We start from the raw sequence: 20,625 nt of genomic DNA, 5'->3' as shown, positions 1-20,625 counted from the left end.
TAGCTCCCTATGGCATATAAAAGTGCAAGGTACACAGAAAATCTTATAGATGTTTTTCTGTAGTGGTGCTGTAGCAACTCTAATAATCTCTATTGACAGCTATTTTATGGAGATATCATAAATATAAACAGGTATGGGTCTTACTGTAGGCCAAGAACATACCAATTTTGATTTTGATAGCATTAAAATAATTATTTAATACAATCATGGGTGTTCCCCCCCTATTATTTGATTTGGAGGGGGGGCTCTCCTTATTTTTTCATTTTTCTCCCCTGAATCAGCTAAACCCTATCCATGTATGTCCTTTGTTTCACCTTGGGGTCTTTCTCTCCTTTACCTGTTCATAGCAGTGCTCATCTGGTCATAGTTTACTAGTCTTTAACACCAGCCATTTGGTTAAATACGCTCATTATGGAAGATAACTCACAATTTTTGAGGGTTCTTTTTAAAAAAAGTAAGATGTATCTGTGTGTATCATGTCGTTTTTTCTTCAGTCATGCAGCCAAGATATTTTCTTGGAGGTAATTAAAAACTAGAAAAGGGGAATGTGTGGTATTTGTTATGAAATTTAGGTACAGAGTGTAGAATAATTTAGATTGTATTTTAAGTTTGTTCATTTTTTGGGGTTGTGTTGCAGACATCAGACATATGGAACAAAGCAAACTTATGGTCAAATAGTACAGTACACACAATCTGTAGCTTGTGAACTTATAGAAGCTTATTTGGAAGAATTTGCAACTGTGCTGAGCAGTTCTTCACAGCTCCCACTTAAACACTCTTTTTGAAGCCCAGAAGTAGCAGCAAATGACAGTCATTCAGCATATGCACAAATAATTCATAGTGTCAAGTTCTGTTTAAAGCCTTGCTGAAGATTATTGACTTGAGATTCAAGTTGTATTTGAAAACTATTCCAAAAAGACTTTTTTTTTGTTATATGAGTATCAATGAGGACCCAATATCTACTGCCAATTTACTAGTGATGTCAGAATATTGCTGTTGATGAAATACAACAGATGTAGTCTCTAGAATTCTGCTATGTTTTTATGCTTCTCCTGTGAAGTATATGTTTTAATTAGAAATCTCATTTTATAAGAAATGAAAGACCATCCTGGACTCTATTGCTTATATTGGTTAATTTGATCCAAGAAAAATAATGGTACTATTTGGATGGCTGAGTGATACGTTTAGTGGTAAACCCTTGTTTTTGCTCCATCTTCTGAATATTGTGAGCTGTTTTGTAGGTTACACCGGAGAGCTGTGCCAGTCAGAGATTGACCATTGCATCCAGCAGCCGTGCCAGAATGGAGGGAGCTGCTCATCCCACCTCAATGGATTCAGCTGTCAGTGCCCAGAAGGTAACCAGCAAACACCTCTCTAGTGCCTTGTACAAAGTGCTGCTTTTAGGCGTGTGCTTACTCTAATTTTAATGGCATGTAAATATGTATATTTAAATGTTTTTAAAATTCTGCCTTAGCTTGTAAGGCAGAAAGGAAGAAAAGAAAGGAAAACCAGATGAGAAATCTTAGTATAATTAGTAACAGGATATGAAGTGTTGCAGGAGTTGAGTGTTTCAGCGTATATAAATGTTCTTTCATTCTACAATAGAGATCAGGCTCCTGCACTGATGAGAAAGGTGAATTTGAGGAGACTCAGGGTGTAATCTGATGTTTATGTTGTCCACTAAATATGGGAAAAAAAGATGCCTCCCTTGCAGTATGTGCACATTTCTGTACATGGGCCAGTTGGCTAAAATGTGTGTAACAGTAATAACTAAAGAAATTATTTCAATCCCCCGAAGTTTCAATTAATTCTCCTTTCCATTTGGACATATTCCTTTCTTGACATGAAAGGTTCTCACTGATTCTCACTGGTAAACCTCGTAAATGTGAAACAAGGACATCCCAATGCCACAGTGTGCTTTCATAACACTGTGCTGACTGCAATGACAGATCCCTAAATTGCACATGAAAAAATTACCATGAGTGGAAGCTTTCAATTACGAAACCTCCTATTAGTTATTTATAATTAAGATTAGAACTTTGAACTAATTATACTTCTGTCCTCCCTTGATCTGTGGATGATGGTTTTGTTCTGCCAGCACCTAATGCTTGCTCTAAGGGTGCAAGACTTAGATAACTCTTTTGTTAATATCTACTTGCTTAATAATAAAGATTATTTGTAGTTTCTTCAGGCTTATTCCTTGCTTTTATGGAGTGCTATGCTTTAACGCTTAACTGCTGTGTTGAAACACAGACTGACATATTGACATCTGTGCAGATCCTGCACGTGGAAAAGATTTGGAAATTGTTTCCCTTATAAATAGTAAGGAAATTCAGGAGAAAAATGTTGATGTTAGACTTGGTCAGTAATTTACTTGCAATTTTTTAAAATAAAACGGTTCAAGAATCTTTAGGGATGCAGTGCAGGAAATGATCTTTCCAATAATGTTGGGAAGAGGAGATACTGGAATTTTTGCTTGTTTTATGTCTGCCATACATGTTTCTCTGTGTGGCTTATTATTGCTCACTCCTGATGGCCTGTTAATGAATATGTTATCACACCTCAGCTTCTCTCCTGCTGCCCATGGCACAGGGTCACTGGTGGGCTGAGGGCTGTGCCAGGCACTGTGGTTGTGCTGTGGTGCCAGCAGCAGCTCTCAGTGCCCTGCTAAGGCCCCCCTGCCTTGGGCACTGGGGGCACTGGGGACATTGAGGACACTGGGGACATTGAGGGCACGGGGGACATTGAGGGCACGGGGGGCACTGGGGACATTGAGGGCACTGGGGACATTGAGGGCACTGGGGACATTGATGACACTGGGAGCACTGAAGGCACTGAGGGCATGGGGGGCACTGGGGACATTGATGACACTGGGGGCACTGAGGACACTGGGGGCATGGGGGGCACTGGGGGCACTGAGGACACTGGGGGCACGGGGGGCACTGGGGGGCTGTGGCTGCTTTGGGCTCGGGGATGCTGTGCCAGTGGCAATCAGCAGTGGGGGGAGTGGGGCTGGCTGCTGGCAATGCTGCTGCTCCTGCAAATGCACCTGCTGCCCATGCCAGGGCCCCACGCTGTGCCCCTGTGGGGACTGCAGCAGAGAGAAACCTCCCCTCCACCTCCCTCCGGAGCTCTCTTCCCAAGGAGATGGACAGAGAGGTTCCTGCTGTGCCACTGCTAGGGATGTGGGATTTTTCTTTTGCTGCAGGATAACCAAGTCACCGGTGCCTCTTCTCAGTTGGCTCGTGTTTGGATCTCTCTGTGTTGAGATACTTGAGTCCTCAGTCTTGTTGCCTGCTTTGTTCTCTGAATAATTGTCTTCTGCTCCTTTCTTTTCCATTGATCCATATCTCTATGGATATGTTTGGATATGTCTGAAAAGTTTCCAATTGTTTCTGTTTTGTGCTCTGCTTTAAGTTTACTATGGCACAGTTATTGTACTATCTTAGTGTTTAAGCTTTATACATGGCTCTTTTTTATTCTGGGCATATTGGTATCATCTTAGTATTCTGGTCTTTTTGTTTGTTGGCACTTCTGTTTTTGTTTTGTGTTACAAGCTTGTGCTCCTTTTCTGCTTAGAGTCTTGAGGTTTTCCATTGTTTCTGGACTTGCATTACAGACACAATGTGATTTTTGACCCTTCCACAGGCAAGAAAAAGCCAAACCAGTTTCTTAGCAACTTCAATAAGAACCTTTCTGCTCCTAGGCTTTCCTGATAGACAAACATGCTGTTTGGGTCATCTTTCTGAAACCTTCTGTGCAGAGCTACCAGTTCTAGTCTCCAGTATTGTTTCCATATTTCTGAGAACATCTGTGTTGTAGAACAAAGATGGAACTGGGGGGAAGCTGTTACTCTTGTTATTCATTTATATGTCTGACATGTTCACATGGTATAAATGTTTTCAAAAACACTGGGGCAACAGAAGAAAAAAGGCCTTTCTGAAACGCACTTACAACTCCTGTTTAAGTCAGATGGTGTACTTTGACCTGCATTATTTCCAACGTCAAAAAAGCCTTTGGAGGGGATAAAATGTCTCAGAAATCACTCTCTGCACTGGCCAGGATTATTTCTCTTAGAAAGATTAGTTTTATATTAGTTCCTTGGACATAAGAACCTCATTCTTAGGTTTGTAGGAAAATCATTCTTAGGTTTGTAGGAACAAAGGACATCTTGTGTGCATGACTGCTCTTCTTGTGTCGGCCTGTGATAACTCAAGAGCAATTCCAAAGCTTCTCCCTGACTCCCTGACAGTTGCTGGTGGTTCCAAGAGTGAGTGTTTCCCATGAAGTTACACATCTGGCCTGTACCTGTGATGTGTGTTGCCACAGAAGTGGCACAGCCTGTGTGCAGGGCTCATCTATTGCTCTGGAGGAACTTCAGGGACATGCTAATTAATAAGGTGTTGCTTCTTCATTTTGTTCTGGAAGGTCTAATGTCAACGAGCTGAAGGATTCAGGTATCTTGTGGAAGGAAAGAAAGAGTTGATGTATTGTCTAAGTTTACTAATGCCTGCCCCTTGATCATTATATCTTTTGTCTTTTCATGTGTTATCTTTTCACAGAGGCATAGTTTGGGAGCTTTTGTTTGGGTTTTAACCTCTGAAGAGATTCAACAATTTCTGTAAATACAACAAAGAGTAGTTAATTGAAAGTGGCAGATGCAGTAACTTCCAAATTTGCCTACCAACCCCAAATTTTCTAATTTAAGTGAGATCTCTTGCTCTGCTGCTATTCTGCTGTGCTTAATAGTAATTGCTTGTTGAGAAAAGGCTTTTCTTTCTGTAGTGCTAATTCAGCACAGTGGGGAAAGGTAACCAAGGAGCTTATGTTTGTGTAGGAACTACGGTCTGCAGATAGAATGTGCCTTGGAAAAGGATAAGAAAATGTGGCAAGTATCACACAAGGAAAAGAAAAAGATGACAGATAAAGGAATGAGATGGAAACAGTGAAGAATGGTCTTGAGAATGTGCATTTCTTTTACAAACCAGATCTGTGGTTCATGAAAAAGCACGTGATAACTGAGAGAAGGCCAGGTCTGAGGCACTGGAAAAGCAGCCTATCTCAGATGTGAACAACTCATGATGATTCTTTAGACAATTTTACTGCCTAAAGAGCCCTGTAGTAAAGAAAATTTCATTATGCTTACAGATTCCATTTTCTGTGGGATGCACTGTAGATTTTAAAATCCAAAATATGTCAGAAAATAAACTCTTATCTGAAGTTGTTGAATCACCTGTACTAAAGAGAAAATTGGATTTTATACTTGAATTTGTAGTGAAGAAGCTTGAGCAATACCAAAGACCAAAGAATTTGTTTAAAATTTTGACATTGATACTGTCAAAATAATGTTTGGATCTTGTACTTGCTTACGATTGAGTAGGGATCTTTGATTGTTTTTTTTAATTGTATGTCAAAAACATACATTTTATAAATGTTACCTTCAACTGATCATGCAAAGGAACTTCTAGACATTCTAAAACCCCACACATAGTAAACATGCCAACCTGAAAATTAATGTTTGAAATTTATATTCAGAATAATTCCATCCTTATAACTCTTAAATATCTCCTCTTACTTCACTTATTGTAGTATATAACAGACTATTGTTTTGACAGTAACATTAATAGATTTTATTTAAACTGATTGGGGTACTGCTCATCAGTTACTCATCATTTGGTTACTCCATTTTCTTTAAGCTTCTGAGTTTTGTGTATTTCCAAAATACCCTGAACTGGAACTAAATACACAAATAGTAATTGGAAACATAAAAAAAACTCTGGTTGGAATAAATAAATGTCACTACATTAAATTAATAAACAGATATTATTAAATAAATCAACCTAGGTTTTAGAGATGTTGAAGCTAGTTATCCTTATTTATGTTGTGATCAAATTCACAGAAATCTTTGTTAAAAACACAAATTTTGTAAAATTAGATAGAATGAAAGACTTGGTACTTGTGGTGGTGGGGGTTTTTTTGTTGTTGTTGTTGTTTTGTTTTCTTTTTTCTTTTTTTTTTTTTTTTTTTTTGAGACCCTTTGTTAATTTTGCTCATAACAGTAATATTAAAATAATTTAGTTGTGGACTATGGTTTAGAACAAAGCCAGACAGTAATGAACAAAGTGCAGATCCGTTATAATAAAGAAATAAACTTCTGTTGCAAGATGTTTCTGAAGTTCTATTCCATGCAAGTTTAATGTCCTGATGATAAGTACAGATTAACTGCCTTCAGAAAGGATCTGGAAAACATCAATCTTTGATAAAAATAGCTTGCATTCAGCTGGCCAACCCCATAAAACTGACCTGGGTTCTTGAGCTACATTCTCTGTGTGGAAGTCACCAGCTTGCACAGAAGAGGCAAAAATATTTTAATTTGGGTTAATGTATTTTGGAAAAATAGTAATCAGCAATAATGAATGTCAGCCATCCTCTAGAATAAAAGACAGAGAGAAAACAATGCTATGATAAAGGGTTTAATGTATATAGATTACTTCAAATTCCCATTTTAGCATTGATTTTATTTTACTTTTTGACAGTTTGATTTGAGTAGCTTGAGGTAACTACTGCTGGCGACACTGCACTAAAGTGTCCTGAAATATCTCCAGGTATTTCTGAAAATACTTGAAAGCAGTAAACTCATGAATGCTCTTATTATGGTTTCCGTGGTTTAGAAAATAGAGTTTGACAGCTATAGAGGATGCTAAGTTGTGATTCATATGTGTTGATTTGCAATAGCAGCTAGAAAATGCACATTGTCACCATGAATCTTAATTGACTAGGAGAACAGAAGTTATTTACTGAGACTTAGAATAGTTTAAGTTTCAAGGTTTTCATTATTTTCCCTCACTCATTGTTCATGTAAAAGCCTTTTTCTCTGGCACATCTAGCAGATGTCATTCTAACTTCTTTAGGTTTACATAGAATAAACGATCTTGATCAGTCTTCATTGTAGGAAACTGGCTCCCACAGCTGTTGCATATGGAAGATTTCCCAAGGTTACTGGTGATCAGAATGCAGAATTCTTTGTATTACCATAGGAGAGTTTAATTTACCTGAAGAACATTTTGTTGTTAATTAAAATTTTTTATGGCTGTTTAGTTTCTGGTACTTTCCACTAATCTAATGTTTTTACCTGGCACCTTCCCAAATTGCTCTTATTTTTAATAGACTTCTCCTTAATGCTTGAATGGGTTTAGCCTCTATTCATCTTTATTCAGGAAGACTTAGCTAGAGTGAATTTCAATTTCAGTTTAATGATTTCTTGATCCTTCTGATTAGTAACTTTTTTCTCTTTACAGAATTTTGATGAAATACCATTTATTTCTATTTCCTCCCAAGACAAATTTCTATAGGGAAAATAATAAATTGCTTGTATTTCTTTTAGTGCTTATCCCTGCAGTTCAAAGTTAAAGGTTTTGTAAAATCCTGACCAGTAGCAATTTAAAGACTTAATTTTTCACATTCTTGTAACGCTTGGGGTCGGGTCTAATGAAGCATTCATGTTAGTTGTTCACAAGCTGTATAAAATGCAGTCTTCAGAAAATGTTTGACTTCCTTGACTTGCACACACCTCTTCTGTTTTCAGTGGCCAAGTAATTAAAATCCCACTGTGATGAAAAATTTGGCTTTTATTTGGAGCTTTTCTGTCTCAGAAAACATATTTCTGATCTCGATTTTATCATTGCCCTGGAGGTCTGCAGCAATTTATAAAGCATATCACCTAACTTAAGACTGTTATTCTTCTTGACAACTAGCCAAATGACCTGATCCATGCACAGAGACATAGTGCTGTGGGTTTTACCAGCATAAATATTTTCTATTAATGCCTTTCCCCTTTGCCTTCTGTGTTATTCCTTTTTTTATTCCCTGAAATTTTGTATTCAAATCTTTCAAATTACCACTAGACTTTGCATTTCAGTCATGTCCCTATTCTATCAGCAATAACCTACATGCAGGGTTGAGTCGATACTAGCTGGTTGAAAAGCAGTTCAGGGGATATCTTCCTGCAGATAAACAATGATTTTTTTTTTTTTAATCTGGAATTTGATTCTGTTTTCAGTCAATACCTCTGAAATTGATTTTTATAGTTATTCCTTGCATAATTTATTTTCAAAAATTGCACTGATAGGGATTTAAATGTACATTCAGAAATGCCAGAATAATGGATTTCCATATTTTCTGCTTTGAGTATTCTCAGATTATTTGACTCATGCTTGAAATTTGAACTTCCAGAATCACCTAAACGCATTTCACAGTGCAGTCAAAGATAGCACAAGGGCAACACGTTTTGGTGTATTTTAAACCTGAATATGTTCTTGAAGTACTTTGTCACTTGAAACATTAGCCATCTGCCAGTAACCTCCTCTTTGGAGGGAAGATTACAGCAAAGGTTGTAGTGAAGTAGCATTAGTGTCATTGTGTGACCTCAGGTCTCCTTGATCCTTTTTAATCTGGTTTCAGAGTTACCTGAGAGATTTCACTGGACTCATTGGCTGATCTCCTCCTGGTAATAGTTAAAAGTCCTTGCAGATTCTTTTAAATCTGACTAAGATTTTATTTCCACAGTGCAGACTTTCTTCATTTGTCAGCGAACCATTGCTGGAATTACATGCTTGCTCGTGGGGTTTGTGTTCTTTGGAGTTTCTGATGGTTAGTTATCATCTATAGGAGGGCCTCTAGTATTTGTTTTTAGGCTCTCTCTGTTCAGCATTGTTGAGCAGGTGGTCCTGACAAAGCCCATGAAGCAAATGGAGCCATAAGATAGCAAAATGGGGAGGACAGAAGGCTCTTGCCTGTTCGTCATCTGTGCCCTGACAGACCTGATTTTTTCTCCTGGTCTGTTGCAGAGTTTGTGTGACAAAATTTAGAAGTCCAATCTGTAGGTTATTTCTTTCCTTTCCATCTTTCTGGTTACTTTTTTTTCTCTTTTTTGTAATCTACATTATTTTTTCCATGCTTTTCATTCCATAATTCTAATGTAAGATTTATGGACATCTAAGGGAGATGTGGCACTGAAATTCATTTGTCCAGCACCTAATGTTTTGAAGATGGCCCTAAAATCTTGCTACCAATTGTGACCAAAAAAATCCTGCTTTGTCTGGAACTCACAGAGCTGTGAGTGAGTCTCCAGTTGTGGCCTCCCCATTTTTTCTTAGTTCCATTAATATAAGTTTTGCTAATTCTCTGAGCAGATCTCTGTAGTATGCTCTTCATGGGTTACTCACCTTTGTTTATTATTCTACTGTAATATTAAGAGCTTTTTTACAATGTGACATATTCCAGGGAATTTTAAGCCTGAAAAGTGATGGTCTGTACAAATGGACCAGATACTTATTAAAAAAAAATATATAACGGGCTGGAAAGGACAGTTGGCTCTTTTATTTGGAAGGGTTCTAGAATGTTAATATGCTTTTCTGACTTGCTTTAGGATACAATAACCATGCATTGTGTTACTACATACACAATGTATGTGTATGTATAGATACAAACTGTAGTTACTGCAATTCATTAAAACATTCTCCTTCCCTACCTCTGATTAGAAGTTCCCTTGCAAGAATATCCTTTTCCTTATGTCTATTTTTGGCTTGGTGTTGCTTCAATAAATCATTGTCTCTCCTGCTAATGAGGAGTCTGTTCTTGTAAAAGATATTCTTTGAATTATTGAAACTCAACAAACCCATGTTCTGTTTAAGAGGTTGTTACATTTAACATACACATTAACAGTTAAGAAAAATAGGTCAGTTTGGGCTTTTTTTCTTTTTTTCTAGGCTAGCCAGCTCCTGATCTTTAGAAAATCTCTTCTGCTTTTCAAGCCAGATTCACTCAGAAAGCAGATAAGCACTGTCATTTTCAGCAAATATTTTTGCAATTCACTGCCTTAATCATTTATAGTACGATTTTAGCTGAAGCATCTCTTTTCATAGAATGTTAATGGGCAAAATTAAAGTTTATTACGTAAGAAGTCTGCATTTTTATAATATTCCTAGAATTACAAAAGAAAGGAATAGAGATCTCTCAATGGCTGACTTTTAACGTGCTTTGGTTATTAAAACTGTGTGCATATCAGGATGCTTACTTATCAAACCCATTTATTTCTTTTAGGGTTTTTAGGAACCACTTGCGAGGACAAAATAGACCCTTGTGCGTCATCTCCCTGCCAGAACAACGGGACCTGCTATGCAGACAGACTTGCCTTCTCCTGCAGCTGTAGTCCTGGATTTACAGGACCTACATGTGCTCAGCTGATTGACTTCTGTGCTCTGAACCCGTGTGCACATGGCATTTGTCGCAGTGTTGGAACCAGCTACAGATGCCTCTGTATCCCTGGTTTGTACCAACAGTTACATGCTCTGTAAATCTTCTAATATTTTTATATGTAGGCTCCATATATAGCTTAAAATTACTTCCTTCTTTTCAGTCTATAAAACAGATTGAGCAGATGTTCTATCTGTTTGGAGTAATGATAGGAATCTACACATTGCACTTGGAAAACCAAAAATTGCAGAGTGAGCACTGAAATACCCACTGAGATCCATATGGTTTGAGCAAACTCTGCAGCTGTATTACAAAACTGTAGTCTGCAGGATAAATCTTTTTCAGGCGAGGCATCAGAGCTGTTGGAATTAACAAAACTTGGTCGAGAGAATGGAAAATGTGGCACTGATCAGTAGGGAAAGAGAAGAACAGACAAGGTGGCTGAACAAAGGTAGAGAAGGAAAAATATTAGTTACTCCAAAGGGTTTTTAGTTCTTTCATCCATGTTTTACACAAATTGTCTCCCTAGAGAAGATCCAGCAGGGCTGCTCAGGTGAGTCAAGTGAGGAGGGTCTGCAGAGCAACTGGTTTAGCTCCAGATTTTTTTCATCCTTGTATTAATATGATAGAATATTGGGGTGCTTATAGCTCCTTTTATCCTTTTTAGCAACGATAATTAGTAGGTGAAGTAGCAGTTAAAATGTCTGATAACCAGTGCTACACATCCACTGCTGCTTAAACACTAACAGAGTGAGCACCAATCTCTCTTTTCACTTGAATAATTTTGGCACCTTTTTTTTTTTCAGTCTGTACTTATAAAACTATAAATCTGAAAACTGAAGAAATTAAGGATAAAACAAATTTCCAGTATACAAGGGACAAACTGAGGAGTAATATTTGATAGTTAGTAGCTCTGCTGTGATATTCACATTATTCTAGATTCCTTTCAGAGGAATATCTTCTCTCTGCTACTTTTCCTTGTTTTGTGAGAAACCAGTCACAACTCTTCATCTCTCCCATCTCAGTTTTTCAGGATGTGCATCTGTCCTACCAATGTATTTGTGGCTATCTGTGAATGAAATCTATAAATTCAGCATTTTTAGGTGGTGTTAGAATTTATCTGCTGTTCGGAGATGTGGAAGGGGCCACCCTAAATTTTTTGGGAGATACTCACAAATTACCAGAAGCTATGGAAATTTGTTACTGGAATTGACAGATTTATAGTGAAATTACATACACTTTTATAAAGGAGAAAATTATGAAAGTGAAATGCAGACAGTACCATAGTAATGTTACTTTATAATGCATTTGTTGACAGCACTTTTCATTAATAGTAGGAAAAATTAGACATTTCTCTTTCCAAGAAATCCAGGGAAGTTTTAATCTTCTTCAGCAAGTTTTTTGCCTGTAGTTCAAACAAAGAAAAGCTAGTCAAATATTCTTGGTCAAATAAAAGCTTTTTTTTCAGACCTTTGTCACCTAATCCTAATTAGAATTCCACAGTTCAGTTTTTTCAAAATTATTCTGTCTCTCTCAGGACATAAAAGTGGTGTTAGACCTCTTATGTTATGGAAACTTACTTTTATTTAACCAATATTTATGCTTTTATAAGTTAGATATGAGAAGCCTTAGAGGTTGCATGCAGGACCATATGTGGCACTTTTTAGTTGCATTTTTTTATGTTCCTCTATGCATGAAATTAAAAAAAATTTGTTTTTTCCAAACATTTTGCAGGCTGCTGTAAACTTCACTTTTAAAAATATTATTACTTCCTTCACACAGAGGTGGAGCTAGAGGCCAGATTAAGTGAGCCCATCTTTAATCTGTCAGTAGTTAAAAAACTTGGATAACTTACTTCAGAAGGTCATTTAAGAACTGCACCTAAGTGGCAGCAAGATAGGGATAGACAGAATGTTTCCTTATTTTATAACTTTTATGCCTTTTTCTTAGTCTGAATATACCATTATGGGCTTTTGTTAAGTCATTGCAGCAGAATTCAAATCAATTATCTTCAGATATTTTTCCCATGAGTTAAAAGGATAATAGATAGATGGCAGTCAACTTCTGTAGATCAGCATGTAGGAGGCACCATGATTGCCTTTGGTTTGGGTAGTTATTGAGTTTAAGGCAGATAAGAACAATTAAACTTGAGGATTCCTACGTTGCAATTCCTAAAAACCCCCAAACTAAAGTAATGACTAGAAATCATAGCCTAATACATTTTTGGTATCTCTGTCAAAAAGCAGTTTGCTAGAGTGGATGAGTAATGTAGTTATCTCTCAGGGGTATTAAGAAGCTGGATTGCATTTACAGTGTTGCCTAAAGAGACCTTGACAGTATCTGTTACATTACTTGTAAAGTGAATGAATAAAATTTGTGTACAGTCTAGTAGCATTATCAAGGGTTAATAATAAAGATATTACTAGGAAAGAAAAGGTCTCTGCCTTGTGACCTTGAGGCTTTCTGACCTGCAGGGCTCTCAGCATCAGTGTGCCAGCTCCTAGACCACTGGCTTCTTTGCAGAGGAGGATTTCAGACATATCTCTGAATTCCCACACATTTTTTAAAATGTATTTTAATGGAAAGGTTGTTAAATGACATTTTAAAATTCTCTTCTGTATTGATTACCTGACACATCTGAAAAACAGTTTCAAAACCTTTGGAATCTGTCACTTAAATGCTTTTTTTCTTTTTAAGTATTTTACAGAGGATATAGTTTTCTAATACAGAAATGAAGTGCCTAAGAGTTTTGCTTGTATGTGTGACCTGAATGCTGTCCTTCCTTTATGCACTGTTTTACAGTGTCAGTTGGATTTTGAATTTTCATCTGTGTTACTTCTGCCTCTAAAATTAAACAAGAGAGGAATTTTAAATTGTTCTTATTAGTCCAAGGTCTGTGCAAGTCTCCTTGCTTGGTAGGCAGTTTGGCCTCCTTGTTTTTTTGGCCTGTGTACAGATTTGAAGAATGATAAATGATAGTGGTCATATTTGAGTAGCTGCACAGTTTGCAGAACATGAACAACCAGACATTTGCTACTAATTTTTTGTGTGTGTGTGTTGGCTTTCATTGTGGGCTTTCATCTAATAGCTTGTAGGGAAAACTAATTTGTAAAAATTAACTTGGAAAGCAATGTAATTCTTTTGAATATTCCTATTTCCAGAGAGAAAGGAAAAGTGTGTAAATGATTTCCAAGTTGAACATACATCAAATGTCTGCTGAGAGGTTCTGTGGAATCCCCAAGCCTATGCAACCTTACCTACTTTGTACTATGTGTGTGATTTTTCAATTGCACATGAAACCTTACCTTAAATCTTTATTTATATGCTTACAGACCCTAATTATTAATACTTATCACCTTTCCCTTTACACAAAGAAAGGTGAACAAAGAAATACTTAATGTTTGGACATTAGATTCAGGGTTTGTGCCATGTTTTACTTCTTACCTCATATTAAAGAACTAATTCTAATAAAAGTTCTTGTGCTCATTTATTGGATTTCTCATCTGGAGTCTGGTTGGTAAAACTAGTGGGACCCCTTTGTGTCTGTTTGTAGAATGTTTATTTAGTCTCTGGATCCCAAAACAGTTTCTTCCTCCTCATAAACATTTTTACTCTTTATACACAATTGTTTTAATACAGCTACCATTATAAATTTCAAATGCAAATATTTAATACAGTATTTTTAATTGTGTCTGGTCTGAAGTGTAGAAATGTAGCTAGAAATTGCATGGCTTAATATCACAGCAAAGTTTTGGATTTGGGTTTTTTAAATATATAGATTTTGAAACTGCAAAGCACATCTACAGATATTTACACCTGCCTTCTATATAGATATATATGATGACATATATAGAACATTTGGGGGAAAAAAAAAGGAGGAGTTTCAGAAAAAGTGCCGCAGGGTATAAAAAGTGGCTGCAACTTTAGAAGTAGCACCACGGAGCATGTTCCCTTGATTTTACTGCTCATGCAGCTTAATGGATGATTCTGGGAGCATAGGTTTATTTTAGTGCCTTAGCAGAGGCCAGAGCAACATTTGTCTGCAGCAGTTGCAATTTTTCTTTTCTCTGTCTTTCCCCTTCCCACATTTTGTAACTGGGGCAGGATATGTGAGCTCTGGAAGAAGTGACTTCAGGTTAATTCCAGTTCCTGACTGTCTCTGAGCTCATTCTTGCTTCTGTTTCCTCATCTTGTTTCCACTTCTACATTAAGACAACCTTCCATGCAATCTGGCCATGGCTGGTGAGCATGGCTTCCTACCTTCCTGCCATCTGGAGCATTCTTCTCTCCTTCTCTTACTTAATTGCTCTACAAGCTCAGACTTTATCTGAACACATTTATTTCCTGGCTACATGACATGCAGCTCTGAATTAGTGAACAGCCATATATATGAACCGATGCTGTTCCCTGCAAAATAGAGCTGTTTTGCATTGAACCCCATTAGACCTTCCCATAAAGATGGGATTTGTGTTCTGCTGCCTTGATTGGGTGAAGTGTTAAGTATGGATAAGCCCAGGGGATCACTATTGAGGAGTTAGGGTCTAAAAAGGCTAAAAAGATTTCAGCTTTGCTCTTTATTGATTTCTAAAGGGAGAGTAAGCTTTTTCCTCTTTCTTTTGTTTACCTGATAGTGCAGATATTCTTGAGAGATTACTCTGCCGTATCTTTTGCTCTTAAAGGCTTTGACAAAGCCCATGTCTTCTCCTCATCAGCCCATGTGACACAGATTGTGGGCTCCCTTTCCCATTTTCTCCTTCTGCAGTTTTTACCAGCCACGTGCAAAGACAGCGCAGTTCAGCATGTAACTGAAAGCCATTCCAGAAAGCATCAGGAAAATAACCTGCTCTCTTTGAGGCACCCTTCCTGTTGCTTAAGAAAGAGGAAGAGGAATTTGGGGATCAAGAGGAGAATGGCATCAGATCTGTTTCTGCTTTTGTAAAGACTGGTATCAGAGGAGTGGTCATGTAGAAGGAAAAGGGGTTACATGGGGACATCTCTACTTCAGGGGATTTTTTAGGTTCCTTGTCCATTCCTCAGCCTCTGAAGAGAGCACATCAGAACTGAACCTTTATTTTCAGGTTCTGCTTGAGTTCATGAAGATTCTATTTCTGAAGACTTTTCCAATTTTGTGTGACCTGGAAAATTGCCCTTTTTTGAAGCTGCAACTGTGGTGTTTTTTTTTTTTTTTTTTTTTTTTTTTTTTTTTTTTTTTTTTTTTTTTTTTTTTTTATCCTGTTCAGGACACAGTAGCTGGAGAAGTGTTGTTAATGTAGGTACTTTTTCTTTTTTTCTGAATATGTCCACAGAAGTGTTGTGCACCACAAAAGATGCAAAGAGCTGCATTTGGCATTGTCTGTGAACATAAAAGCAGCAGAATCGTAACACCACTAGAAAGAGAGGAAGCAACTACACTAGAACCCATTACTCTGAAGTTATTTATGAAAAATGCTCCCGTTGCAATCTAAATTCTTCAACAAAAATGTAGAAATTATTTATGTAGTCTTTTTGAAGGCATATGTATGAATTCAGTGTACTACAGGGTTTATACATCAGTATAATTTAAAAGCAGTAATACAAGGAGAAATGCTCATTAAGAATGACAAGGTGCCTCTTATCTCCCTGAGGAGAAACATGCCTTTCTCTCAGGTGGTCCCACAGCAGAACGTTCTCCATCCCAGCAGTTCCAGCAGGAGGAAACTTCTCCTCCCAGGGTGAGGACGATGAGGGTGAAATTGTGTGTGGGTGAGACCTGCCCTCTCGTGGAGAGAGGAAACATCTTTCTCTAACTGTGTGCAGTGTCTGGCTGCATGAGCTGGCTGCAGCCAGAGGAGGGGATACCATAGTTCATATTGATTTTGGAAACCAGACAACTCTTTAGTCACAAATTCCCTTCGTTCTCTTGGAAAGGTGAGAAGTGGAAAACACCTTTTCTGAGAATATCTAATTACATTGGTATTAAACACTGGGAATTCCCATCTGTTTTTTTTTTTTTTTCTCAGTCTCCTGTCTGATTTTGGTGGTTGGTATGTTGGCTACAGATCTCACTACATAAGGATATTTCATATACTCATAAGCTAGATAAACTTCATTGTAGGCTAGCAAGAAAACCTGTAACATTTAGCATAATTAATTCTCTATTGCCTGGCTGACAGCTTTGGAGAAAGTGGTTCTGAAATGTTTCATAATACCTTACTAGTCCAACTATTTCCTATGAAAGGACAATTTTTTGAGAATTATAATGGATGGTATTGTCTGTATATCTTGAGTAGTACTAACAGTTTATCTTCATAAAATTTTGTTTTGAATTATCCATAATAGGGAAGGAGAGGGTGAATGCAAATAGTGTCTGAAGGCAGGATTTGTCCTATTTTCTATGATTCGATGAGAATTTTGGGGAAAATTTAGACCAGGATACTGAATGTAGATTGATTGCCACTTACCAACCCGAGAATATGCCCCTCTCTTTGGTTCTTTGTTCATGAAAGATACCCTCCTTTCATATCTATGAGTTTTGCTACTAACTAGAGATTACTTCAAGAAGTAAAATCACACTGCAGAATCCTCACTTTGTATTTTAGATCTTTTTCCTGGCATCTGTATTCATGCCCATTGCATATTTATTCATTGAACATTCGTTCATCTATTTTTTTTTTATGTAATGAGGAAATCAAGCTTTTATACCCACATGAACACTGTTCCAGCACATGGTATTTTATCATAGACTACTACATCTGTAATTTCAACTACTGTTAAGACTAATGATTGTGTGGCACACTAAGTAATGAAAAAAGTGCTGTTTTCAAGTGGATTAACTCCTCCTTTCTTATCTCATGATACAAATGGCTCTGTGGCTGTTAACAGGCCGTGTAGCTTTTCTCTGCTTCTGCTTTCTGTGTTTACCCAATCAGCCCATAATACCTGCCTATGGCTTAGCAATACTGTGAAGATGGAAGTACTTTAATGCTTCTACAGTGCTTTGACATTGTACAGCATTAATGCTAAAGCATGTAATCATTCTAAGTACTGTTATACAATTATCACCCCTTTGATGAACAGCGGCTTTGATGCAAGGATGCAAAGGAGCTGGGAGATAGTCAATATTCCTGTATTTCTTTTAACAATTGGAGTGTGGGTATTCACTTTGCTGTTCTGGCCTCTGCCACCAGCCTCTATCCTTACACCTCATTGTGGTTTATCACAGGAGCTGGGAATTCTCTCAGAACCCTTTGCTTCCATTATTTTCTTGGTAATTTTCACCAGGGAAACAGATGCCTTTAAAATCATTGTCTTAACATCTATCAGTTTGCACAGTATTTTTAAATTAGCAAGCATCTGCCCACGGTCTAGAGTTGCCTAATTGTTAATTTTTACTGCGAAGTGTTTCATAACTATTTTCATTTCCTCCTGATGTGATTTAGGTTACCATGGCCTTTACTGTGAGGAGGAATATAATGAATGCCTCTCTGCACCCTGCCAGAACGGAGCCACCTGCAGAGACCTCGTCAACAGCTACGAGTGTGTGTGCCTTGCTGAATACGAAGGTAGGCTGGGGTCTGCAATTGTTCTCTGCATTTTTCATGGTAGGTTCTGTTACAAGCCGAGAGATACCGTATCCTGAGCAGAAATACATCCCTCATGTAAAATTGACAAACTTCAGTATTGATCCTGATCCCTTAATCTTTATTGGAATTAATAGCTAAGATTTAGCTCCTGTGTGAGGAATGCATGTCCTGGTCTGGGCACAAATGAGTTTTCTGTGTTCTCCTCAGTTGTAGTTTTTTTCTGCTGTTTGTAAGGTACATTAGAAAGTGATGAGATTTAAAAAAAAAAAAAACATAACTGTTAGGTAGACTTTTTCATCACTTGTTGTTGGACCCTTTACACAGAGAGCTTTCAAATTATTTTTTTCTTTTGTCCAGTAAAGTGAGCTAAAACCATAATAATAAAAGATTAATATTAGAAATAGATTAGCACAAAGGACTAGAAATACAAGTTTTATCTTAGTTGTCCATTTAGAACACTGTAAAGCCCAGACAGATTAGGTCTGTGACTGCTTTTCCATGTTAACTGCAGCTATTCTTTAATCTGTGTTCAAATGGAATCCATCGTTGGCATTCCTTAAGCAATTTATAAAATAGATGAGAAGAGTGTTTGTTTGGCTATACAAAATCTTTTCTCTCACAGTAGATTTCAGCTGTAAACAAATTAACACATATCAGTGGTCTGTGACAAGTCCTTCTGGGGAAGGCTGAAGTGATACTTTTTTGGTGTATTCTGTGTTGGACCGTGCTGTGAGAATGCAATTTTATATGCTATTAGGACTACAAATAAATAAATATTTTACACAGAATGACTATGTTTTAAGGAACATTACTCCAGCATTTTCTCATTAAGCATATCAATCCTTATCTGTGCTGATAAGTAACGCTCACTTAACAGCTGCTTGGGGCTAAGTGTGTGTTTCACGCTGGTGATTGCACTGCTCTTTGACTATAGATATGGAATTCATCATTTTAGAGGCTTGGGGAGGAAATGACCCTCAGCTTTTTATGACAGTTTAAGCAGCATTTAACCATAATGTTCACCATAATGTTTATCTTCTCTTTTCACCCTCCCTGTTACCTGGAAGCGCTGTGTGCACAGCCCATCGTGCTGTAAATGAAAGCAAGGCACCTGGACCTGTGAGCAGCTTTTGGGGATCACTGAGCTCCAGCTCAGGGGATGATGGGGGCCATCAGAGGCCTCAGTCTTGGCACTACCACCCCAGAGCTGCCATCTGCAGTGCCCCTCTGCCTCCAGAGCCCCGGGCTGGCAGATGGACAAGAGCTCTCGGGGCTGGAGCTTGTGCCAGCAGGTACCCCTGGGCTTCTGCCTCCTCACCCACAGGATGCCCAACTAGAGTGCTCTGCCTTTTGCTGCTAACACTGCCAATGTCAGCTAAACGCTTTGGGCAGGTCTGTAGGGAGGATGTGTGTGTGTGTATACATATAAAATATATATATATAAATAAGTTTTATCAGTAGACCCCAAGGAAATAGTGCATGTAGCAGTGGCATTAGAGTCTCTCTCCCCATCCCTAGGTGGGAATATGCTGTGTTATATGTTTTGTATGCCAGGTGCAGCTTGCACTGGCTTCTGCAAGGCAATCCTGCTGGATTCACAAAGCTTACACTGGCACGAAAGAATGAAGGTAGTGGCATGAAGTAGAGCCATCCAGTCATTTATTTTTAACTATACCTTTGAATAATTCTTTTTATTACCTTAGTAATATTCGTCATTTCCAGCAACAGGTAACGAGAGGCTTCAGAATGCTTATGTATGTTATTATATAAGTTATTAAATAAAATTCTTAGTCAAGACAATTATTGTTTACATGTTACTGAAGAATTTTAGATAACAGATCTCTTTATCCTTCACTATATGGTTTCTTATAGACCACCAATAGTTCTTCTAAGCAGAAATTACCCTGCCTCTCCTAGCCCACAGCCTGTGGGAAGAACAGAGAGGAGGCAGGTGTGTAAAAAGTTTAACCAGCATAAACCCACGTGGCTTTAGTGTTATGCTATCACTAGCCCAGAAGGACAGATTTGGAGTCTGCACACTCATCCAGGTGAAGTCAAATTATCACATGTACTGATTCATGCTGCCAGTATCAGTCATGTCAATGGCAATTACTGATTTTTCCTTTTCAGGAAGGCACTGTGAATTATACAAAGATCCTTGTCTTAACATCAACTGCCAGAATGGTGGCACTTGTGACAGCGAAGGCCTAAATGCTACATGTATTTGTGCACCTGGATATGCAGGCAAGTGATTTGTGTGTTACACAAAACATCTAGTTGTCATTGTTCACCGCATCTAGAGGAAGAGAAATACCAAGTAAGACTGTATCTCTTCAAGAAAGGAATTAATTTGGGCTTTGCAGTATTGTGAGCAGCGAGAATGAAAATTTCTTGATATTGCTTACATCTACTTTGAACTTTGTAGCAAAAAAATGCCTGTTACTAAAGTGACTTCACAAAGCTAACAGCTATTTAGCACAGCTTATGACCTTATGACTTGAGTCTAGATTGCATTTCAAAAATAGTATTTTTGAAGATTTCCAGGTAACCCAATACACTAATTGGACACTGTTGAAACTGGAAAATGTTTTAACAGTGACCTTAGTTACTGTGTGCTCAAGAAACAGCTTATTCCATTATCTTTAATATGCAATTGATAAAAGCCCTAAACTACCTGTTATGAATCAATTTACACTTTCAGAGTACTGGTAAGAAACTCATTTAATCCTTTGGCCTTGTACTCAGACTGATGTGATTAGCATAATTCAAATATCTGATGTCAAGATAATTTACAATCTGATGTTCTGTT

At 37.7% G+C, this 20,625-nt stretch overlaps 1 protein-coding gene across 1 annotated transcript in view; it reads left to right on the top strand.

Moving 5' to 3' along the window:
- Nucleotides 1-20,625, top strand: part of DNER (delta/notch like EGF repeat containing) — a 95,179-nt gene that overhangs the window by 62,329 nt on the left and 12,225 nt on the right. Inside the window, exons 7-10 of the mRNA XM_066326511.1 lie at nucleotides 1,242-1,355; nucleotides 10,102-10,326; nucleotides 17,673-17,795; nucleotides 19,947-20,060. Coding sequence (XP_066182608.1) covers nucleotides 1,242-1,355; nucleotides 10,102-10,326; nucleotides 17,673-17,795; nucleotides 19,947-20,060 — 576 coding nt within the window. The remainder of the gene's footprint in view (nucleotides 1-1,241; nucleotides 1,356-10,101; nucleotides 10,327-17,672; nucleotides 17,796-19,946; nucleotides 20,061-20,625) is intronic.

This window comes from Sylvia atricapilla, chromosome 10, assembly GCF_009819655.1.
Source record: "Sylvia atricapilla isolate bSylAtr1 chromosome 10, bSylAtr1.pri, whole genome shotgun sequence".
Classification (NCBI taxonomy): Eukaryota; Metazoa; Chordata; class Aves; order Passeriformes; family Sylviidae; genus Sylvia; species Sylvia atricapilla.
This window is presented reverse-complemented; position numbering and strand designations above follow the sequence as displayed.